Source organism: Chiloscyllium punctatum, chromosome 25 (assembly GCF_047496795.1).
Source record: "Chiloscyllium punctatum isolate Juve2018m chromosome 25, sChiPun1.3, whole genome shotgun sequence".
Classification (NCBI taxonomy): domain Eukaryota; kingdom Metazoa; phylum Chordata; class Chondrichthyes; order Orectolobiformes; family Hemiscylliidae; genus Chiloscyllium; species Chiloscyllium punctatum.
In genome coordinates this window covers 19,105,337-19,130,579 of record NC_092763.1, presented here as the reverse complement: position 1 = coordinate 19,130,579, position 25,243 = coordinate 19,105,337, and the positions used below count along the sequence as shown (strand labels likewise).

Below are 25,243 nucleotides of genomic sequence, written 5' to 3'. Positions count from 1 at the left end.
AATATTGATGAAGTCAGCCTGTTGATTGCTTTGAAATTGTTTTAATCAAAATACTGTCATTAGTTGCTTGATATTTAATTATAGAGCTGTGCTTTCAAAACTTTGTATCTTCAGGATGAAGGAAGATTCAAAGAGATTGCAATCACGCATCATGTGAAGGAAGGTTGTGAGAAGGCTGATCCCACACAATTTGAATTGCTGAAGGTCCTTGGACAGGGATCTTTTGGAAAGGTCAGTGTCTTTGTCATTTTGGTGACAACAGGCTGTTGAGAGAATTTAACCACTCTTTATTCAACAGGCAGGAATTCAAATTCATGTGTTCATCTGATCCTTTTCCTCAAAGTTTGCATATACTTTTGAATATGAACATGATATTACAAAGGATAACATTATCTCCATTGCTGATTCAACCTTTGCTGATGTGTTCATGTCTCCTTTTGCTACAAGTCATAATTTGATGTGAATTATCCAGCGCAGACTAAATTACATGATTTCCAATTGCTATGGTTACCTTTGTCTATGACTGGTCTTGTGTCAAAATATCTTGTGATGTAACAGGGAAACAAGACCAATTAATGAATCATGCACAGTGTAAGTGATATTGGAAAAGAACGGGTAAGTGTTTTCGATTTTCTGAAGTTAAAGAGCACAGATTAAGAGGCTTATACTTGATCAGGTTAATTTTAGTTGAGGATGGTGGGGTAAAGAGAGAGCTCTAGATATGGTCTCTGATCCTGGACCGGCAAAAGCAGAAATTAATGAGAGCTTCTATTTTTCGTGGACAGGAAATATCACAGTTTGGAAGTATATAGAAGATGTTGAACGAAACCTGAATTTGAATGAGGGGTATGGCATTCTTGCTGAAGTAGTCCACAGACACCCTGTCCAAGTTCATGAATATTCACTACCTGGGAACCAAATGTGCTGGAAACAAGTGTCCAGAAGCTTAATTTTGCATGCTATGGTCTTTGCAGACCCAATTTCAGTATTTCCAGATCCCAAACATTTTTATGCTGACCAGCCATAGTAAAAACAAACATTCCTGTTTTCTTCTCTCACCAGTTTTCTCATTCATCTTTCCTATCTGAGGAGGTTTATTCCTTGCTGGAATCTCATGCCTGGCTGAGGTAACTCATATTCATTCATGTGAAACTTGGTACTGCGCATCTGCAGTTATTCAACCTTGAAAGGGTGATGCCGTCTCAGCCAAACAGACCTGATATTTATCTATGTGCAGGGAATGTGGGCTAATCATTAGGATAAGAAACTCTTTAGTGTTTCCACTGTTTTTCACCTGACATCAGCTAATTCTCAACCTGGAGATTGGGTATTCAATGCTTGAATGGCTCAACGATTTCCTCAAGAAACCTGTTTTGCAGGACCTCTAACAGCATGTTTAACTAGTAATTGTTCATGCTGTTGCACTTGAATCCATAATGCTTTTCAAGTATTTTCTGAAATCATTGATTTTCTTTCTTAGTGGTCTAAGTGTTAATTAACATTCCACTCAGCTTGGTTGATTTCTCAGCTCTAAAGTTTGACTTAAATTTGCATTACTCTGACTTAATTGAAAATGTATGAGCAATTGACAGTTTCTGATTACACTTTTTGAGGTCATAATTAGCTATTTTTGAATAAATTTGTACATCATGTTTCAGGGAATGTGATTGTTTCAAACCTTAATGTTAGATTTAACTGGGGCACACTTTAAACAAATGTATCATATAATACATTTATTGAAGTAAGTGTGTACAGTACTTTTGATGTTCAAACATGAAAACTACATTGAATTTCTGGGCAGTGATGAGCTGCAAAAGTGAAAAGGAAAGCTCCTGAAGTCAAATGGTAGATTATAGACATTTATTACATCCATGTGAAAAATTTCCTGGTGCTATGTTAATTGAAGCATGTACCAAACTTAAACAAATGGATTTACGTTTCTGTTAAATATAACAAATGCAATTTCAGTGGGACACTTTGTGCTTGTTCGTTTTCCAGAATGTAATTTTAAGGGCATTTACCCCAGTTTTGTTAACCTCAGGGCACTTCTCCCCACCAGCCTCTGAGTTATCAAGGCTCACGTTTGACCATAAGTAATCCCAGTTCTCTTCTCAAGTATGCTAATCAACATGTCTGTTTTAAATTTATGCTTTGCATGTACGTAAAACTGTTAGGGATAGATGGAAGATTGTATTTTTACTGTGTGTTTCAAGACCTTTCAAATTAAAATGAAAATAGCTTGGTTAGTTTTATTTTGTCATCTTTTCTTTTGCATAATTAAGTTCAATTTTATTTTTAATGCCAGATCTGTACCACTGTGTGCTTTTGTTTTAGTTAAAGCCCTTGTTAAATAATAAAACAAGAACGCAATATGATCCAGCTTTCAGTCTGGAAAGTGACTTGTTCAGTAATAATGTTCACTGTGATTATTTCCATGCTGGTGTTAATCTCGGCTTTTATGGAATACTCACGTTAAAATGTTTAATTGGCTGATTATCATGAAAGCGCAACATCGTTGTCTGAATTAATGATTGCATGCATCAGCAAAGAGGTTTTAATACTTTCTTTATTCCTGAACTGAGAGAAACTAGAAGAAATACTGAGAAATATCTCCATTCCAGGCTGAAAACTGCCCTGCAGTGGCTTAATGTCAACTGGTTGTGGTGATTCCAAAATCAGTATCTTAAAAACAGATCAAAATGAGATGGACTTTGCATCATCTTCTATAGAAGTTTTTAAAAAAATCTTCAAATTTTTACAATTGACATGCTTTTAAATAGTACTGATAATTCTGTGAAAAATGCTACAGGCTTCATGCACCTGGTGGAAAGATCACAAATTAACTTGCCATATTTGCTATGAGCAGTTGTTGAGAAAGCAGCTTTGGGTTGGCCTCAGTATACCTGCAAAGAATAGTTTGTAGTGCATTACTAAAATGGATAATTTATGAAATTGGCTTCCAAAATCATGGAAACTTGTGACAGTGTGTTGATGGTGGGGTATTTCCTTTCAGGCTTTTCTTTTGTAAGCACTTGGAATGAGAAAGTTAATTGCCTCAAACTATATTATCATGCAACAGTGAATCATCTGCATTATTTTGAAATCGTTTTACTTACATTTTATTAATTCCTGGAGACACCCCTCTAGCATTATTAATTATATTTTGGATGAGGAAAAACGTTCATTTGTTGATGCATGTTTGTATGTGGCAAGTGTAAATTAGCTCTTTTGAATATTGATATTACTTTCAAAATACTCCTTGCGTTCAAAAGAACATCCTGTCTGTTTTGGATGGAAGGTGTTTGTTGTAAATATTTGCTTTTAAGGAGTTGAACCTGCAGACTTTTAAATCATATTGCGGTTTTGATCTCGACCTTTTTAAAAATATCTTTTTATTGAGAAAGATTTTTAAAATATTATAACAAATACAAAATAATACAATTCAAAACCATACAAAGGAACACCAAAAAAATTCAAAAAACCCAAACCGCCATGTACCAATGTATAAACATATTAAAATATATTAAAACCCAACTAACTACTTAACTAAATAATAATACAGCTCAGCAAAACAAAACACTAACTCTCGAATATAGAGAGCGTTACTTTTCACACATTCGTACGTTCACAGTACCGCCTCTCTGGATATTGGACTCGTAAAGCGCAATCGTTACGGCTAAATAAAAGCCCTTGTTAGTGTGTCTGACAAATCTGTGTCCAGGTATTTCCAAAAAGGGTTACCATGTCTTAGAGAAATTCTCAGATTTGTGGTGTACCATGCTTGTAAGAAAATCCAAGGGGACGTGCTCCATAACAATCTTGCGCCAACCTGACGGGCCCGGGTTTTTGGACACAAACCGAACAAGACATTCTTCTTTGCGCAGAAAGTGAGGATGTTGAAAAGTTTTTTTCTTATGTGCATCTAAAGGAAATACACCGGGCAGGCCAAGAAGAAATTACACACACAATCCCCTCCATTGCACCTGCCAAAGTGATCCAGTATGTTTGAAGCCTGCCACAGAGACAATAAGTAAGAGTTCCCGTGCAAACTTTACACTTGGGCCATGTTGTAGATACCCCTGGTTTAAATTTTGACGTACGGTCTGGAGCCAAGTGGACCCTATGTGTCCTGTTGCAAATTGATATTTTTCTTGTGTTTTCCCAAATATCTTCCCATGCCTCTGAGGAGACCTCAATGCCTAGCGCGCTCTCCTAACCCTGCAAAGCCGATCGAACTCATCTGAAGGGCCACCCCTCATTTGATGATATAAGGTGCTGACTGAAAAGGTACTGTAAGCACTGAGCACTCTCCTCTCTAATGTTGGATTTGTACAGATCAGTCATAAGTGTAGTTTTTTTAAAATTAAATTCCTAACTTGAAAACAATGAAAGAGGTCCCTGCTAGATAGTTCATATATGATAGCTGATCAAAAGACATCATTGTGTCTCCCTCAAATAAATGACCCATGCAAGACATACCCCTAGCTGCCCAATGTTTGAATTCCCAGTTGAAAACCCAGCATACCCATTATAGCTGTAAAAAAAGATGTTTTGCCAATATTGCCAATATTCTGCCAAATTGCCCTCCATGTTTTAACAGTATTGCTATCTATTGGGTTAAGGCAATATTCCTTAACTGTCCTCATTTTATCCAAAAACAGTAAATTATTAAGGGGGCACTTGGCCTGAGAGGTTTTGATATCTAACCATATTGAAAAAGGGCCCCCACCAACCCAATCACTTCACTCTCGTAAGATAAACGCGAGCTTCGTTGATTATTTTTAATGTTTGGGAGATCCACTCCCCCCAGTTTGTGAGGCAATTGCAGTTTAGCTAATTTAATAAGGGGCTGCTTACAATGCCAAATAAAAGAGCTGAGCCAGCCGTGCAGTCTCCTAATGCTTGCTTATCAAATATCAGAGGGAGCATCCTTATAGGGTAAAACAAACGGGGGAGAATATTCATTTTAGTAAGAACTGTCTGACCTAATCATGAAGCGCCTGTCCTCTTTGAAGGTCTTGTTTGATTTTGTAAAATAATTGAATAAAATTAGCTTTAAACAACTGAAGAACAACTGGAGTGATGAATATGCCCAAATACATGAAACCCCACAGTGACCACTTAAATGGGAATCGAGATTCTCCCTCAAGATCTAGCACCTTCGTAAGACTACCCATAGGCACAGCCTCTGATTTTGTGAAATTAATCTTGTATCTCAAAAAGGTGTCAAATGATGCATTATATCGGGCGAGGCACCGAAATTGCTAGATTTGACAAAAAAAATGAGGATATTGTCTGCTTAGAACAAAATGTTATGTAATTTTGACCCCACTTCTAGACCCGATATATTGGGGTCCCTATGAATGGCCTCTGCCTACGGTTCAATCACCAATGTAAAATACAATGGCAAAAGGGGACACCCCTGTCAGCTGCCCTTTAAAATGCTACAGTTGCTTGATCGTCCCCCATTGGTGATGACTGCAGCGAGGGGGTCACTTGTAGAGAACCTTTACCCATCTCATAAAGGCTTCGCCCAAGCCAAATCGCTCAAGAGTATAAAAAAAAGTACGGTCACTCAACTCTGTCAAATGTCTTCTCTGCATCTAGAGAAATCTCCAATCTCTGTATTGACTGTTGTTGACATGCTTGAATTACATTAAGCAGCTCCCTAACATAATTGGAGGATCTGTGACCCTTTATTGAAACCCATCTGGTCCTCTTTAACAATAGAAGGTAACACAGTCTCCAGCCTTAATGCAAGAGTTTTAGGGAGGATTTTAATGCCAACATATAAGAGTGAATTGGGCCTGTTCGAAGCACGCATTTGGGACCTTCCTTTTTTTTAAGAATAAGCGAAATATTGGCCTCTCTTCGAGATGGTGGGAGATGATCATGACTGTATGAGTCATTGAGCATGTTGAGCATCAAGCCTGACAATATGCTTATAAATTCCTTATAAAATTCACTGGGAAGTCCATCAGGATTTGGCATCTTACTATTCTGAAGCTGTTTCACAGCCTCCTGCACCTCTTGCTCTGATAAGGGGGCATTGAGGAGAGACTATTGTTCGGGAGTCCCACCTGGGAGCTCCATCTTGGCCCGCCCCTCCTCATAGTCCTCAGATAGGTGTAATTCAGCGTAAAATCTCTGGAGTGCCGCATTCATCTTTTTGGAAGCACATGTTAGGTTCCCAGACCCGTCCCTAATTGACGTAATGGTTTGAAGGGCACTCCATTTCCTGGCAAGATTCGCTAGGCACTTGCCCTGTTTGTCACCATGCTCATTTAACCTTTGTTTTATGAAGGGAAGCTCCACTGTACCTATTAGTTCTTTGCTGTTTTCATGAGCACAGAATTCAATGCAGGCCGCAGCGCTGTAATCCACTGTAGCTTGGCCATCAAGGGCCTGTCAAAGTGAGCCTTCTCGGCTGCCTTCAACTGTGATTTGAGGAGATGCTGTTGCTCGCTCTTCTGCTGCTTCCTACTGGCAGAGTAGGAGATAACTAACCCCCTGGCATAGGCTTTGGCAGTTTCCCAAGGGAAGGACGTGCTCCTAACCGAGCCTGAATTAATCTAGGAACGTCCTAAATTCCTTAGAATTTATGACTTAATATCCTTAAGGATAGAGGGATCCATTTGCCAGTGCCTCGGGCTCACTATAGCGTCTTTAATCTTAACCAACAAGTACACTGGAGCATGATCGGAGATGGTAATATTACTAATTGTACATTAGATTAGATTAGATTACTTAGTGTGGAAACAGGCCCTTCGGCCCAACAAGTCCACACCGCCCCGCCGAAGCGTACCCACCCATACCCCTACATCTACATCGACCCCTTACCTAACACTACGGGCAATTTAGCATGGCCAATTCACCTGACCTGCACATCTTTGGACTGTGGGAGGAAACCGGAGCACCCGGAGGAAACCCACGCAGACACGGGGAGAACGTGCAAACTCCACACAGTCAGTCGCCTGAGGCGGGAATTGAACCCGGGTCTCCGGCGCTGTGAGGCAGCAGTGCTAACCACTGTGCCACCGTGCCGCCCACAATGATGCCATCAAATCCAGGGTTGCCATGGGGGTCAGAAAGAAAATCAGTCCTGGTGTGACATCTGTGTGGATGGGGAAAAAAACACAAAAGCCCTGCCTGTAGGGTGGAGACACCTCCAGACGTCCATCAACCCTAACTCTACACACAGATTGACTAATTGTTTAGTTTGTACAGAGAGTATCGGGGAGCCTTTGGGCAACCTGTCTACTGTGGGTTCCTTAAGACAATTAAAATCTCCCCTGATAATGATTTGCCGGAACTCAATACTGATCAGTTTAGAGAATGCATCTACCAGAAATTTGACGAGAAATTCAAAGCACCCATCCCAACTGCTCCTGATCATAGTTTAGACCAGATTGTCATCAATAAAAAAATGGAAAAGAGAGTCCTGAACAGCCTTCCTCCTTTTATTTAAAGTGAAGTAGACATAGCCAAACAACACTACAATTTGCACATACTAAATTGTTCAGATTAAGTTAATTTTTGTCCACAAAGTCTCTTCCTTTCTCTGACATGTCAAAGAGATGTACAGATCCATCTAAGTGTTCCGAAGCACCGCTAGATACCTGAAAGCGTACTGCATCCCGAGCTCCCTCAGTCTTGTCTTGGCGCCATTATAGGATTTTCCTTTCCCGATCACTGCCACTGAGAAGTCTTGGAAGAGCATGATCTTAGAGCCCTCTTAAACTAGGGCCTTCGGATTCTTCCCTGGGATTCTGGAAGCTTCGACGATTGTCTTCTTATCTCTGTGGTGATGAAACCTCATCAAGACAGGATGAGGACATTGATCCAACCTGACCTCCGTGCTGAGACCCAGTGAGCCCCCTCAATCTGCGAGCTTCTCATTCCAGCCTGCAAGTTAAAGAATTTTGGCAACAGCCCTAATAAATTTCACCGGTCTCTCACTTTCCTTACCCTCCAGCAGACCGACAATCTGAATATTTTTTTCTCCAGATCCTGTTCTTGAGGTCATCAACCTGGTCAAGCAAATTATGGACCTGCGTCTCCAGGGCCCAGATCTTATCCTTGGAGGAATCAGTATCAGCTTCCACCAATGTGACTCTGTGTTCTACCTCATCTGTTTTTCTCCATGTCTCCCAGCTGCTGTTCATGGTTCTGCAGCATGATAGAGATTGGGGCCAGCTTCTCCTCTATCTGCTTGCCCAATATTTCACGAGATTTCATGAGCTCCTTTAACAGGACCTTGTAGAAAAAAGACTCCGAGGATCCTGCAGGCTGGGCCTGGCCTTGGATGTACCTCCTCCCTTCTTTGGCATCCCTGGACGGTGAGGTAAGTTGCTCTCTGACAGTTTCCTGGGACACCACAACCTTTCCAGAGATCCAGGGTATTACAGTAGTCTGGGTAGGGTGGGTTAAAACTTCGCCCTGTCTTCAGTGCGGTGCGGTGCTCTGCAATGTGAGCTTCCTAGATTGCTGCCATCTTGGATCCCCCGATCTCAACCTTTTAACCAATGCTTCTGAGAAAGTTTAGTAACTTTCACAAGTTCTGCTTTAAATATAAAGAAATATTTCAAGTGTTTACAATGCACAAGCAAACCTAAACAGTGTTCGTGCTCCACGTAAGTTTTCTTCCACATTTCTTCTTCAAATGTGACCTTTATTTATTTCTGACTCAAGTGCAAATTATTTGGAAACTGGCTGAACAACAAATGACAGACAGAGTAAGATTAATGTGAAGGTACTGTATTTGTTAGGATATTCTTCCATCCATTCTGAGGCCTGAGCTATTCACCCCAATGTTCACTACTGACTTAGATAATAGAATAGAAATCCATTTATCCAAATTTGTTGGTGATACAAAGCTGGGTGGCTTTATAAATATTGTAGATGGGAGCTTAACGTTATAAAGAGATTTTGTTTAGTTAATGTATGGGCAAAGTTGTGGCGAATGTATTTCAATGTAGGCAAATATATGCTCATCCACTTTGTATGAAATTTGAAACTACATACTTGCTATAAGGTGAGAAACTATAAACTGTGGCTGTCCAGTAAGGCTTTGAAGTCCAGGTATAAGAGCCGTTAAAATATTATGAACAAATACAGAAAGTAGCTTTAATGTTAGAGTCTAGTCTTTAAGCAATGAACTGAGGAAACACTTTTCCCTAAGGCTGATGGCAATTTTGAAGACTCTTTCATAAAGCCTTTAATGCCTTATCCGTAGAAATTTTCAAAATTGTGATCACTAGATTTTGGTTGCTGTGGAGTACAGAAGATTGTGAAGCATAGCCCTAAACTTTATTCGACTAGTGGATGATTCTTGAAAATGCTGCAGATGATGCTACTGAAATTATTTCAGCTCATGTTTTAAATTTCAATTTTTCATCAAAATTATAACCTTTTGCACATTTCTGTGATCAGGTCTTTCTGGTTCGAAAGGCGGTTGGCCCTGATGCTGGACAGTTGTATGCAATGAAAGTACTGAAGAAAGCAACGCTAAAAGGCAAGTCTGTCTTAATTTCTTATTTCAAATTTTAAGTTCAAACCGTAAGTTTCCCACCCTGAATGAAGGAGGATGAGAAACCTATTTTATAATACAAAATTGGAACACTGCCAATACTGAGAAGCTACAGTTAAAATTGTAAAAAGCTGGAGATACTGAGGTCAGACAATCAAAGTTAATAGTTCAGGTCAATTAACCCAGAATTTTCTATTTTCTTTTCCACCATTTGTGCTTTATCCTCTTTTTGAATTGTAGTGTTACATGAATGGGCTTTAATATATATTTTAAATCCTTAATATATGACCATTTATAAAAAAAACTTTTGAGAAAGTATTGCTGAAGTCACATTTGATTTTGTAAAAAGGCCTTCAAGTTTTCAACAGGTTTAACTAACTGGTCATTCATAAAATTCAAATAATAGAGCCATGATGCATATTGCATCCAACCAAAAGACCTGTGAGAAATGAATTCTAACAGATGGCAATTGCCAGATTGTTTAGCTGAGCTACTTCTAATAAACATTTGACATTGTTTCAGTCTTGGTTGTAAATGTTATATCACTCATTTTGGCGTGGGAGTTTGAACTGGCAAGGCTTTCATGTCTCTGCTTGCAGATATGGTAACAATGGTACCAAGTGCTTTGAGTACATTGAAGTGCCATTTTCCCTGGGAGGTAAGCAAGCTTGATGTGCCAGAAATTAAACATAGAGCCATAGAGATGTACAGCACAGAAACAGACCCTTTGGTATGGATGAGTTGGGCCAACCAGATATCCTTACCAAATCTAGTCCCATTTGTCAGCACTTGGCCCATATCCATCTAAAGCCTTTGTATCCATATACCCATCAAGATGTCTTTTTAAATGTAATTGTGCCAGCCTACCCCACTTTCTCTGGCAGCTCATTCCATTCGTGTAGCACCCTCTGTGAAAAAGTTGCCCCTTAAGTCCCTTTTATATCTTTTCCCCCCTCACCCTAAACCTATGCTCTCTCGTTCTGGACATCCCCATCCCAGAAATTTTATAAACATCTGTAAGGTCACCCCTCTGGCTCCGACATTCAAGGGAAAACAGCCCCAGCCTATTCAGTCTCTCCCGATAGCTCAAATCCTCCAACCCTGGCAACATCCTTGTAAATCTTTTGTGAATCCTTTCAAGTTTCACAACATCCTTCCGATAGGTGGGAGGCCAGCATTATACACAATATTTCAAAAGTGGCCTAACCAATGTCTGGTATAGCCACAACATGACCTCCCAACTCCTATACTCAATGCTCTGTCTAATAAAGAAAAACATACTGTGTTGAGTTTCCACATTCTCCCCGTGTCTGTGTGGGTTTCCTCCGGGTGCTACGGTTTCCTCCCACAGTCGAAAGATGTGCAGGTCAGGTGAATTGGCCATGCTAAATTGCCCCTCGTGTTAGGTGTATTAATCAGGGATAAATATCGGATTGGGGAATGGGTCTGGGTGGGTTACTCTTCGGAGGGTCGGTGTGGACTTGTTGGGCCAACTGTTTGCACACTTTAGGGAATCTAATCTAATCTAACCCAATCTAATCTAAAATGACTAAAAACATTGGACTCAGCAACAATCTTTGTGGCACACCAGTCCAGGCCTCCAGTCTGAAAAACAGCTCTCCATCACCACCTTCAAGCCAGTTCTGTATCCAAGTGGCTAGTTCTCCCTATATTACATGAAATCTAACCTTGCGAACCAGTCAGCCACGGAGAACCTTGTCAACTGCCTTACTGATGTCCATATAGGTCACGTCCACCGCTCTGCCCTCATCAATCCTCTTTGTTACCTCTTCAAAAAAACTGAATCAAGTTGGTGAGATTTTCCATGCACAAAGCCATGTTGACTATCCCTAATCAATCCTTGCCATTCCAAGTCCATGTAAGTCCTGTCCCTCAGGATTCCCTCCAACAACTGCCATTGTTTGGCTCATCCTGGATGTTTGGCAAAGATATGTATCTGAATGATCAGATCCTCACTTGTGCCATTCCAAGGTGTCTAACTGTAAGCTTTCAACAATTTTCCCACCAGTTAGTTTGGACATTAGATTTTTGTATCCCTCAGAAATGGAAAAGAAAATCTAGGGAAGTATCAGCCTTAATTCCTGAAAACCAGCTTTGCAACCAAGTGCAAGTTCTGATGAAAGGTAAATGACCTAAACTACTAACTCTGTTTATGTCACTGACAGCAATAACTTTCTTTCTGTATTGGTATGGCTTGACTTGAATATTTACAGCATTTAAAAAAAATATATTTCAGTTTTCCAGCATCTGCAGAATGTTGCTTTTGTTTTAATGAGCATAATTAATACACTTGAGTTTTTAGGTAAATTAGTTGGTTTGTATATTTGGGTAAGGAGCCAAATCACTAAGAAATCACTTGGTTTACTTTTTCCTTTATTTGTATGAAATAAGTATCTTTATATAGTCTAGTTCCTTTTGGGAAAGGGCAGGGTAGTTAGCTTCATATAGCCAACAGTAGTTGAAGAACTAAAATTTGTGCAGGTTGAAGGAATGTTCTCATCCCAGGTGATTTTGGTAGATTTATGAACTTTCTACATTTCCTTTCAGTGATGATTGTGTTTGTTTATTTTCAGTACGGGATCGTGTCCGAACAAAAATGGAACGAGATATTCTAGTCGAAGTAAATCATCCATTTATTGTTAAATTACACTATGGCAAGTATTAAATTTGACTCATGTTAAATTATTTTGATACTTCTAACTTAGTTTTTATAAATTCAAAAGGCATCTGGATGGGTACATGAATAGGAAGGATTTAAAGGGATATGGGCCAAATGCTGGCAAATAGGATTAGATTTATGTAAGATATCTGGTCAGCATGGACGAATTGGACCAAAGGGTCTGTTTCCATGATGTACATCTCTATGTCTCTAGATTATTTTATTCTGTTGTATTTTAGACAATATGTAGATTCACTACTTTAATTTTCCATTACAGTAGTATACTTTAACTATTATCTAAGAATATTTTGTACTGAGAGAGTACCTGTAGAGGCTGATATTTCAAAGAAGAAACTTGAGCTTTCAGCTGATAGATCATACAAGGTTTTACATTTTGAGACATTTACTATTATAAGCAGATTTAGTAGCATTAGCTAAGTACTGTTGTACATTTATATTTGCTAAGCTACAAAACAGAAAAAAAAATAATTTCACAGGCACACTGTCTATGAAATAATCGTTCATTTTTTCCTGGACCCAGCCCAAATCTATTAGCTTCTGACAATTTACTTTTGATCCTTACCTTTCTGGTCAGATAAGGTTTAGTCCCAGAATTGGGCGGCACGGTGGCACAGTGGTTAGCACTGCTGCCTCACAGCGCCAGAGACTTTGGTTCAATTCCCACCTCAGGCCCAACAAGTCCACACCGCCCCGCCGAAGCGCAACCCACCCATACCCCTACATCTACCTCTTACCTAACACTACGGGCAATTTAGCATGGCCAATTCACCTGACCTGCACATCTTTGGAGTGTGGGAGGAAACCGGAGCACCCGGAGGAAACCCATGCAGACACGGGGAGAATGTGCAAACTCCACACAATCAGTTGCCTGAGGCGGGAATTGAACCCGGGTCTCTCGCGCTGTGAGGCAGCAGTGCTAACCACTGTGCCACCGTGCCGCCCACTCGTTCATGTGTATGATATGGGTCTTGAATCCAGTATTAACTTGTTAGCTATCATAGAGGTGTCAACTTTCTCATGTCTGGGAAGCAAACAGAGTTTACAGTATTGTTCACAAATTGATTCTGGATACCTTCTGAGGACTTTGGAAACTTGCTGTCTGACCACTGTAAACACAGATGCTGCTGTCATAGTCTTTGAGCATGAATAACCTACAACTTTCTTCCTTTTAGTTTTAACAGACTGTTTTAGGCAGATATTTGAACAGGTGACATTTTAACTCTCAACTTTGTCCCAGATTAAAGACCATCTCAAAGTATAACAAAGTCATAAACCTCATATTTGACACAGTACTTTTTCAATGCTGTCAATAGTTAGCCATGCATTTGTGTGATACAACAATAATCCCCTAATGTAACAATACAATGTAACAAACAGAAAAGGGGACAAGGAAGTTAAAATGCAAAGAGTGAAAGGTTTAGTGGTTGCTACTGGAAATGTGACAGGTGGCAGAATTAATTTGCTTATGTGTCTGTTGTTATTTGAGTGAAATATTATCTCATTATTTTGAGAAAGTAAGCAGTTAAAGTAGAAGAAGATAGTATATTTATGAATGATAGTTTAAATTATGTGCTTGCCTATGGTCTTTGGACGATCACATGAACTTTGGTGTACTATCAGTCCCCTCAATGGTGAATAATCGGCTGCTCAAGGTTTGTGCTGCTTAAGTCTCAACACTTCTGACCCAAAATACACCCGCAACTAATTAATCAAAATTAGTTGAATAGTTTTTTTTTGCGGCATAATCCATGAAAGATGGGGCCATTTTAATTAAGAAGTGTAAATAATGTTTGTGATCTTTTATTCTAGTTTAAGATCTGTGGAAGCTGATCCCACTCAGAAATCTAGGCTCATCTCCAAAATAAGTTCGCTAACTGTAGTGGTTAACAGGCCTTCTAGATAGCTTTAGATTCAAGCTAGTTCTTTTGCCCACAGGACTATAATACACAATTTCAAAATTTTTGAATGTTATTTTGAACTTAATAAAGCTGATAACTGTACTCTGATAGAAGTAGAAAATTGTGTTCTTTGAGTAATTTTCAGGAATTTATCTTAAAGGAGGTGACAGCACATTGTGATTTAAAAATGCAAATTTTGTGCTAAGCCAGTATTCGGTTGTATTAATCAAAGTTACCATTTTATATTGAGGAATATTGTAGAGTAACATCTAAAGCAAAAAATTGTGAAAGATATAGCCTGATTGTGATGATTTTGGCAGATTATACATCTGGCAAGGTGGAAATTAGATGGAAAGAAACTTGATTAAGAAATACTGCTTGAAACTAGCACAGTCTCTTTGATTACACTCAGTGGGAATGCTGTCCCCATATTTTACTTTATCTTTTATAGTTGCTGCTTCCATGCTCAGACTATCTTTTGTCTACAGAATTTTGTTTCTAGCAAGTTGTTTGTACCTTAAGCTTGATACCCACAAACAGTTGAGTGTAAATCACAGCAGGTATTGGGGTCAAAATAGTTTGTAAGAAAAGGAAGATAACAAAACAATTATAAAGTAGTCTTGGATAGATTGTTGGTCCTTAAAACTTGACTCAGATGCATCCTAGGATTTTGAAGGAAGTGAAAGTAGAAATTGCAGGGGTAGTAGCCACCATCTTACACTCTTCCCTAGTCTTTGGAAAGATGACAAAACACTGGACAGAATTGAAATCATTATGGACCTCATTTCAGAAAGGTTGTAAGGATAATCAAGCGATTACAGACCAATTAGTTTAAATTCAGTGGTAGGGAAACTTATAGAAACAATTACTCAGGGTAGAATTAGTAGTGGAGATTGAAAAGGTGGGTTTATTCAGAATAGTCTGCAAGATTTCTTATCAGGGCGTTTAGAAGAGTAGTAATGGTGCACATCTTTTTATACTGTATGAGGAGAGTATGCTGCTTGGATGGCAAGTGGACTGTGAATGATGGAGGTATTGCTGTAGAAAATGCACCAGACAGATGATTGACTGTTAATGGCCAAACTTTGTTTGAATTTAAACCAGGTAAATTGTTGTCAACAAATTGCCCAAGGAATAAACCAGAGACTCGTTTTGTTAAGTTTGAACTGGTATTATGTGTGTGCGTATTCTTCCTGCCCACAAGGAGCAGGATGCATGGAACTAAAAGTTACATTGACAATCAATTTAGAATTGTAAGTCACTTTGGCAGAGAGGCACACTTACATGTACTGGAGCTATATATATATTAGCACATATGCTCGTTCTTTGTAGACAAAATAAAAATATACATACAGTGCACTGGTTTCAATTTTGCAAAATCGGTGACTGCAATTCTTTGGTTCATTGGACTCCGATATGATTGACCTGGTGTATGATAAGTTGAGGTTAGTTTCGTAGTTATCTAGGATTTCGACTAGATTTTGACATCTAACCTTTCCTGAGTAATTGGTTACTTAATTGCTGTTCGATTTGCCGATTTTTAAGCAGGCAGCTGGAACCTGAATAGTTTTGGCCCCTTATCCAAGGAAAGATACACTGGAATAAGAGGCACCCCACAGAAGATTCACTAGGTTGATTTTGGGCACTAGGTATTTTCTGATGAGGTGATGTTGAATAGGTTGGGCCAGCATTCATTAGAGTTTAGATTAATGAGACACCCATTGAAACAAAGAAAATTCTTATGGGGCTTAAAAGGGTTAATGTGGCGAGGTTGTTTCCCTTTGTGGCAGAGTGTGGGACAACTGGTTATATATTTGGCAAATAAGGTCACCATGTTAGAAGAGAAATGCAGAGAAATTCCCTCAGTAGTGAATCTGATATTGTTTACTGCTGTTGAGGCTGGGTTATTTAGTATATTCAATGCTGAGAAAGACCGATTTTTAATCAGTGAGAGCATTGAGGATTATGGAAAAAAGGCTTGAAAGTTGAGTTGGGAATTATCACATCAGCCATCTTCTCAGTAAACAGAATGGCAGGCTTGGTGGACTAAATGGTCCACTTAGGCTCTTATGTCTTCCGGTCTTAGTGCTGACCTCTCAGCCATACTATTTCTGAAGTCCACCCAAACTGACTCGCCACCTTGATATTTCAAGTTAAGGCTATCTTTCAGTACTGAGTTACAGGCACCTTAAGTAACTGAGCTACCACACCACCTTTTTCTTGAGTCATGTTAAGTACCCCAATCAACATTCAGATCCCACCCTTTGTCATTTATAGCCATGTTGCTAATGCTCATTAGGTCATCAATGATATCCTCTATCCAAAGAAATCTAAACACATAAATAGAAAGTGGGGCATACCGCCAGCGCTTCCAGAGGCTCACTGATGATGTTACCTTGTATGATGATGAAGTATCTGGAAACAAACCTTCCAGCTCAGTGCATTCATAATCCTTTCTCTGCTGATGCACTCTTTGTATGTTTTTGTCACTTCCAGCCACATTCTGCTAAGTTTCCAAATTGCTCCCCTGCTTCATTATTCTATTGTTTGTGTTTATATGCCACATTTCCACTTAATTGCTTCCCCTCACTATTTAGTTCAGTAACCTCTCCCCTGCACTAGGTATGTTTTTCCCAGACATTGGACCCTGCACTGTTCAGATGTACAGCTGAACTACCTGACAGGTTTCACTTTCTCCAGTTCTGGTTCTTGTATCCAAGCAATCTTTCAACAGATCTAAGGGTCTTGCAGGCTTTCTGAAGGTAAACAGTGGCTACAAGAGTGAATGAACAAACTGACCATGGTAATGAGGTACTGGAAGCTGTTAATGCAAGGGAGTTAGCCAGAATGTATAGATAGAAGGAAGACCGTATGGCTGACGGATGGATAGCTTAGCAACAACTCTTGAGCTGCTGTCTTTCTGTGCTGTATATATCTTTGGATTATAAAATTTGCTTATTTTGGATAAAAATGCACTTTTTTGTTTACTCACTCAAAATCTAATGCAGTACTTGTTTTTTTCTTGAAAAAGAAAGCTTTCACTCGGCTAGTGAATCCAGTTTTTGCATGTTGCATATGTCAGAGGCTCCCAATTCTCCCATTTTTCAATCTTTTTGTGCTGTTAGAAACTTTTGCAGGTTGTAGATTACATCTGGTGCTCCTTGCATTCAAGCAACACAGATCTCAGCTTGGTTATCAACCTGTTGCTGGTATAGTATGGTTCCAAAAATTATGCTTTTCACTCATTTCACTAATTTTTGCTTCAGCCTTTCAGACTGAAGGGAAACTTTATCTAATTTTGGATTTCCTCAGGGGAGGGGATGTATTTACACGCTTATCCAAAGAGGTAAGATATCAGATATCATTTTCACATAACTGTTGATGTGAAAGTAAATTCAAGTTTTAAGGAAAATGATGAAAGAAAATAAAACATGCTGACAGTCCTCCGGTATTCCATCGTAACCCGATATATTTGTCATCCGAGAGAGTGTAAATTGCAAGTGTCCACAATGGAACAAACCTAATAGAAGGAAGGATGTCAAAATAATTTTCTTCCTTGTTAATTTACCATCAGTTGTAATTTGAGACTGTCCCAAACAAAAATGTAGGATTTTCAAATCTAGTTTTGTTCAGTTAGCTTTAACCTTCATACTGCTGTGTCTCTAATGCTTCAGTTATGAGAGTATGTTTAGCCTGATGATTTGTTTGTATTTGTAGCATCATCAGTAAATTGCATGTCAATGCTTTTTTGATTTGGTCTGTATTTAGTGAAAAATTGGATATCTCTTCAAAATTAATATTTGTAAAAACAGCATTATGATTATTTTAGTAAATATACCTCCTGTCTGTGCAGGTTATTGTACTGATGTCATAGAATTGATAAAACAATACAGTTCCTCATATAGGTCATGTTTACTGAGGAAGATGTCAAGTTCTACCTCGCAGAATTGGCCCTTGCTTTGGATCATCTACACAGTTTGGGAATAGTGTACAGAGATCTAAAGCCAGAAAAGTAAATCCTTTATTTTCTTCTGGATTTATATTACATATTTATCCATTATGCATTTTATGAATATTTAAATTTATAATCTTAAATAGTTAATCTTTTTTTAAATGCCATGTTTACATTGCTAATTAGAACTAGTTGAATATTATATTAACCTTATTTTACAGAATTTTTATAATGGTTTGAAATACCTTCTGAAAATTTGTGATGTTAATGTTTTGCACAAAATTAATATAAATTACTATGCATACTTTAAAAACAAATGCTTATTTTCTTTGTAAATATTCTTTATAATTGTGAATAATTTTTGTAAGAATTCATTAAAACTTATGTACATTGGAGAATGTGAATTTTAATTTCAGCATTTTACTTGATGAAGGAGGACATATCAAGTTAACAGGTAGGTGCATTCACCACCCAGTGCATTAACTATGTAGATAATTATTTTATGTATGAACAAGGTTGTTTTGTCAATCTTTAAATAATTCTGTGACTTTTAAAGAAAAGCAGACTTAGAATTTGCTTGAACTTGCAAGTATAATGGCAAGGTTTGCTGTTCTGAGACTGTCTTTTGCTCAGGTAGTTGAATTCTAACCAAAGCATTTTTTTTGTGCAAAATGGTGGAAATATTTGTTGCCTTTCAGTCAAAAGCCTAATTGGCAAATGTTGGATGGAGTCCAGACGGCTGCCAGCAAATGATCTGCAACAATACTCGAGAGTTATCTTATTGCTTAGTTTTCATTCCTTAGTGATATAATGATCCCTTTCTTGTCATTCAGTAAATGATGAATAAAACAGCATCTTCTTTTAGATTATTTCACTTACATTAAAAGTGAGATTAAAAGAAATGCAATATATACACACTAACAACAGAAAATAAATTGTATTCGCAACAAATTCACGTGATTAATCTTAAAGTCAACCTCGAGTCCGAGCATAATAGTAAATGATAGAAATCACTGTGTTTGTATTTTGTTAAAGATTCTCTTGAATATTTTGAGAACATTAAAGTAAAGAGCTGAAGTCCCGTGCATCTCACGTACTCAGCCTTCAATTGTCTTCGAAATACCCAGAAGCATATTGGTTATGGATTAACCTTCATTTGTTAGACAATTCCAATGATTTATTTCCCCACTGTTATTTTGAACAAATTACTCCAGAAAAAGTCACTGTAGCAAGTGGCTTTTCTGTAAATTGAAGCTAGGTTCGTAGTTCACTTTGTTTCACGCTGAATTGGGATCCAGCCATGGGTCAAATTGATAGTATTAATAAGGCAAAAATGTTATTTAGATGTAAAATGTAGTCTAAAATGTATTAAAATTTGCAGTACAAAATGACTTTATAAAATAAAGTTGAAGTTGTTTTAAGAAATTAGTACCGTACATATACAGAATTTTTTTTGTGAACAGCCTTTAATGTATTTAATTTTGTACATCCAAATGATTGCCCACTTCTTGGAGTAGGATTTCTCAGATTAATTTAGGCATTGTCACCTAAATGGCTACACGTGCAAGTTATAGCTTTTAATTTGAATCTTAATTAAAGCTCAACTTAATAAAACTAAAGATTGTAATGGTGTAGCCATTTAAAGAAATACAGTGTTCCAACAAAACTTTTGATGTATTCGTGTCCTGACCTGAATAAAATTCTGATTCAACTAATACACATTTGTGTTGGTTCTGATAAACCTATTTATTGACAGAAATGAGAAGTAACACCATAAACATGAAAACTTGGTTCTTAATCACGAGTTCTTTTCCAAAACTATTAGAACTGATTATTTATTTATTATTTTTTGGTCAGTTGGGATGTCTGATGTGCACAAATGTTTATTATGTGTAAAACTTAAAATTATCCTCACGAGATTCAGTCCAGGACTGAATTATTAATACTAAGTTGTGAGCAGTTTACTTTACAATGGAGCTTAATCCTGGATTAGAATCCGTGGTAGAGAAACTTTTGAAAGAAATGGTGAAGCAGAAAAATCGCCTCCATTTAGAGAGGCATGGTTTGTTCAGGAATAGTCAGCATGGCTTTGTCAAAGGGAGGTTATGCCTAACACATCAAGTGGAATTTTTGAGGAGGTGACCATGTGCTTGGATGAAAGTACATGGAGCATAGAACAGTACAGCATAAAGAGCAGGCCCTTCGGCCCACATATCACGATGGCATTCTAAACTAATCCCATCTGCCTGAGTCTAGCTACTCCTTTCTGGTTCATGGGTATGCCTAAATGCCTCTTAAACACTGCTATCATATCTGCTTCTACCCCTTGGCAGCATGTTCCAAGCACTCGCTGCCTTTTGTGTAAAAGGAAAACTTTCTTTCCACATCTTTAACTGTTTCCCCTCTCAACTTAAACCCTATGCCCTTTTGTATTTGACATTTCCACCCTGGGAAAAAGACTCTGACTATCCTCCCTAGTCATGCCTTTCATAATCTTATATACTTCTATCAGGTCGCCAACGCTCAAATGAAAACATTCCAAATTTGTCCAATCTATCCGTATAGCTAATACACTCCAATCCAGGCAAAATCCTGATAAATGTCTTTTGCCCCTCTACAAGGCATCCACATCCTTCCTATTGTGTGGCGACCGGAATGGCACACAGTACTCCTAATGTGGCCTAACTAAAATCTAATACAACTGCAGCATGACTTGCCAACTTTTATACTCAATACCATGACCAATGAAGACAAACGCACCATACGCCACCTTTGCCACCTTATTCACTTGTGTTGCCACTTTCAGGGAGTTATGGACTTGCACCTCAAGATCCTGCTGTTTATCAATGCTTTAAAAAGTCCTGCCATTTACTGTATACATTCCTCTTGCATTTGACTTCATGGGTGCGACCTATGTACAGCTTGGAAGGGTACCTTCAAATTTCAGGCTGTTGAAGTAATTCATATGGATTTCAGCAAGACATTTTGACAAGGCCCCACATGGCAAACTGATAAACAAGGTCAAATCTCATTGAATCCAGAGTAACTTGGATAAATGACAGGAGGCAGAGGATGGTAGTATTTTGTGTGACTGGAGCCCTTGACCATGACCTGATCTCCCAGACCAACCACAATCTCATCACCTTAGGGGATCTCTAATCCACAGCCTCCAACCTCATACTCCTTGAACCCCCCCCCCCCATTGCCAGTTTCTACCTATTACCCAAAATTCACAAGGATCAGTGCTGGGTCCCTTTAGTATTTATGATATTCAAAAATGATATAGATGAGAATGTGGGGATGATAAGTAAGTTTGCGATCATATACAGTTTGGCAGGGTAGTTGACAGTGAGGAGAGATGTGTGAGGTTATTGGAGGGTATAAATGGATTGGTCAGATGGGCAGATCAGTAGCAAATGGGAACTATCTCTAATAAATGTGAGGTGATGCACTTTGGAAGAAGTTAAGAGAGCACTCAGTGAATGGTAAGCCACTAGGAAGCTTAAACAAACAGAGGGATCTTAGAGTATTTGTCCACAGATCCCTGTAGTTAGCAGGACAGGTTAATAGGGTAGTTAAGAAGACAAACGCGATGCTTACCTTCACCTGTCGTGGTATACATTAGAAGTGTAGGGAGGTTATGTTGGATCTGTACAGAAGTTTGGTTAGGCTACAGCTGGAGTACCATGTGCAGTTCTGGCCACCACACTGTAGGAAGAGAGTGATTGTGCTGGAAGGGGTGCAAAGGAGATTCACCAGGATGTTGCCTGGGATGGAGCATTTCAGCAATAAAGAAAGGCTAGATAAACTCAGGTTGATATCTTTGGAGCAATGAAAATTGAGGAGGGACCTGATAGAGGTTTATAAGATTGAGGGGCATAAATAAGGTTAATAACGAGGGAATGTAATTTTAATGTGAAAGGCACAAAGTTTTGAGGAAATTTGAGGAAAAACATTTCAACATAGAGGGTAGTGGAGGTCTGGAATACACTGCCTGGGAGGGCAATTGAGGTGGGAAATCTCAACGTTTAAAAAGTTCTTGGATGAGCACTTGAAGTGATATAATATTTAAGGCTATGAGCCTAGTGCTGGGAAATAAGGTTAATGTAAGTAGAAGTATATTTTTCGCAATCAGGACTCGATGGGCTAAAGGGCCTCTTCTGTATTTCTGAATGATTTGGTGATAGTTTGTTCCCTTTTAATTTGTTCATGAGATGTGAGCATTACTGGCTCATCCATTACCTATTGCCTATCCTAAATTGCTTCTGAATAGGTGGTGATGAACTGCCTTTTTGAATTGCTGCAGTCCATGCAGTATAGAGATTCAGCAACAATGCTGTTCAGGATGGGAAATCCAGGATTATGATCCAGCAATGATGAAGGATTGGCGATATACTTCCAAGATATGTTTGTGTGTAACTTGGATTGGAGACTGGCAGATGGTGATGTTCAATGCGTCTGCTGCCCTTATCATTATAGGTCTCTTCCATAAAAATGCTCTTTAAATTTATCATTAAGGTGGTTGCTGTAATTCATTAAATTCCTCCATTTTGCCTTTGTAAACCTTTTTGTACAATTCAGCAGTCTAGTTCAGGTAATCTCATGGGAAATAATATCAAAGAATTTCTTTTCACAATTGAATGGCAATTCCAGCTATCAGGCCTTGAATATTATAATCCACTAGTCACTAACTAGAGTCAAATCTAGTATGTTGTTTTGTTGGTAGGATATATTCAAATATCAACTCTGTATAGCTAATGATCTGACCATTAGGTATTCATATTTATTCATTTTAGCAAATTTCACAAGGTGAAACTTGTGTGTTTTTCCAAACGTTTAACTTTTCTGTACATTACTTTTGATACAGGTCAAGAAAATATATAATATGCTTCCTGACCATTATTCCTTCCCCTCCCAACTGTCCCTGCAACAAGCTTGTCAAATTATATGCACATATGCATGGCTGTTTTAGTAACGTATGTTTAATCATTTGTGCTTTAAAAAGATTGCTTATTTACAGTGTTCACATTTTTGACATGACTCTTATTTATAGATTTTGGGCTAAGTAAAGAGTCAGTTGACCAAGAAAAGAAGGCATACTCATTCTGTGGTACTGTGGAGTACATGGCACCAGAAGTAGTAAACAGGCGAGGCCACACACAGAGTGCAGATTGGTGGTCATTTGGTGTGCTTATGGTATGTGTGAGATTTTGCTTGCCTAGCTTTGATTTGTTTTTCTGTTTCATATTTTGCTTCGTGTAAGTGACTGGATCCTAGTGTAGAATTTTCTGTTTGGCTCCGTTGTGCACTTTTACCCAGATTTTGTGGGGTAGACTTGTACTGCATAGGGAATTAAATGCTCTAGGCTTATTAACTATGGAGAGCTTGGCCATATGAGGATGTTGAAGTTGCTGTCAGCATGTAACTCAGAGGTTGTTTGTCAACATCACTCTCGTTCATGTGGGGATTTAAGTTTGTTCTTTCATGGAAATTTCAGTTGGTGGCTTGAATTTCTGAGAACCATATTTGCTCTATGCTCAGGGTTCCAGTGTGGAATTCCTGACAGTTTAGAGTTCGCAACCAGAGTTCACAGATTCATAATCCTGAGTGCCCCAAGGTGCTAACTCCCTTTATATTCCAGCTTTAGCTTTGTGGCCAAGCAGAAATTGTTTCATAGCAGCATTGAATTTGGAGTGCCAAGTCACTCACCACACCTTAAAGGAATGCAATTATTTTCTATTTTTGTTAAGACAGAACTGACTTATTAGTGATAGAATCATAGAATCACTACAGTGTGGAAACAGATCCTTTGGCCCAACAAGTCCGTACTGACCCTCTGAAGAGTAACTCACCCAGGTCCATTCCCCTACCCGATTACTCTGCATTTACCCCTGACTAATGCACCTAACCTACACATCCCTGAACATTGTGGGCAATTTAGCATGGCCAATTTACCTAACCTGCTCATCTTTGGATTGTGGGAGGAAACTGGAGCACCAGGAGGAAACTCGCACAGATATGGGGAGAATGTGCCACTTGCCGAGTCTAGAATTGAACCCAGCTCTGCATCTTGTTTTTATACTGAATCAATGATTAGTAAATATTACTGGTTTCCATCTTTTCAAAGTTGTTTTGTCTTTAAATATAAATCTTAATTTTTTTTAAAAGTCGTCTATGATGCTGATACCCAGCTAACATTTGTTATTTAATTGCTGTGCACTAGCTAGCATACTTTTACTGATTTTAGAGGAAGCTATGTACTTAATAATATTTGCTTTACTGATATCTTCAATTCTCATTCAATTTTAGTTTGAAATGCTTACTGGTACGTTGCCATTTCAAGGCAAAGACCGGAATGAAACCATGAACATGATACTGAAGTAAGTTTGTTCAATATACTGCCCTTCAATTCATAATCACGTGCCAGCTTGCAGGGAGTTTCACACTTGTTAACTTGGTGATCACTTGATCAAAGCTCCTGTTGTGACCTTTCTTGAGGTTACAGGAAAATATTAGACTTTGGATAAACTTTTATAAATTTTTAGTTCAAGTATGAGTGTGTTATAGATATGTTACTTCCTTCAATTCATCACAATTAGGGAAGATTTAAATAGGGTGTATAGTTTTCAATTTCCATTTCTATTTTTAGCAATTGTATATTCTGTTTTGCTGATTACTGCTGTTTACTCCTTATTTGTTTTTAAAATAAAGACTTCCAGTTAAAACGATGAAAAATATAGGTCTTGGGTTTATTTTTAGTGTGGCAGGTTTGGGAGTGGCCTGTTATTTTCTGCAGTCAGAATGAAATCTATCTAAATGCAATTAACACAAATGGCAGGATAAAATGCAAGGCCATGCAGCACTTTCAATGAGCAAGCCTTCAAGTTACAGTTTGGCCTCAATTCACTAGATTAGTTTGACTCTTTGGATGTGTTTTATGCAGTTTATATGGTATTAATGCTAATACGAAAACAAAACACATTACATTAGTTTTGAAAGCTGAAAAGTTCTACGTTATGACTTTACAATTGGTGCTCTGTGATCCCATGTGTCCTCAAGAATTGCTTGACATAAGCACTTCAATCTGTCAGGAGTAGATGAAGGTGTCTAATTTAAATGGAGAATAATGGATTCCAAGAGTGATTACAACGCGCATATTTAAT

The 25,243-nt window shown here is 38.4% G+C and overlaps 1 protein-coding gene across 4 annotated transcripts in view; it reads left to right on the top strand.

Moving 5' to 3' along the window:
- Positions 1 to 25,243, top strand: part of LOC140495728 (ribosomal protein S6 kinase alpha-6) — a 122,246-nt gene that overhangs the window by 58,463 nt on the left and 38,540 nt on the right. For 2 of the 4 annotated variants that reach the window (XM_072594759.1, XM_072594758.1), the window contains exons 2-9: positions 115 to 231; positions 9,433 to 9,514; positions 12,124 to 12,204; positions 17,395 to 17,474; positions 18,034 to 18,140; positions 18,497 to 18,534; positions 23,134 to 23,276; positions 24,390 to 24,460. In XM_072594759.1, the coding sequence (XP_072450860.1) occupies positions 115 to 231; positions 9,433 to 9,514; positions 12,124 to 12,204; positions 17,395 to 17,474; positions 18,034 to 18,140; positions 18,497 to 18,534; positions 23,134 to 23,276; positions 24,390 to 24,460 (719 nt within the window). Of the gene's footprint in view, positions 1 to 114; positions 232 to 1,062; positions 1,128 to 9,432; positions 9,515 to 12,123; positions 12,205 to 17,394; positions 17,475 to 18,033; positions 18,141 to 18,496; positions 18,535 to 23,133; positions 23,277 to 24,389; positions 24,461 to 25,243 lie in introns of those variants that run through there. The other 2 variants (XM_072594761.1, XM_072594762.1) reach the window with 2 other exon arrangements.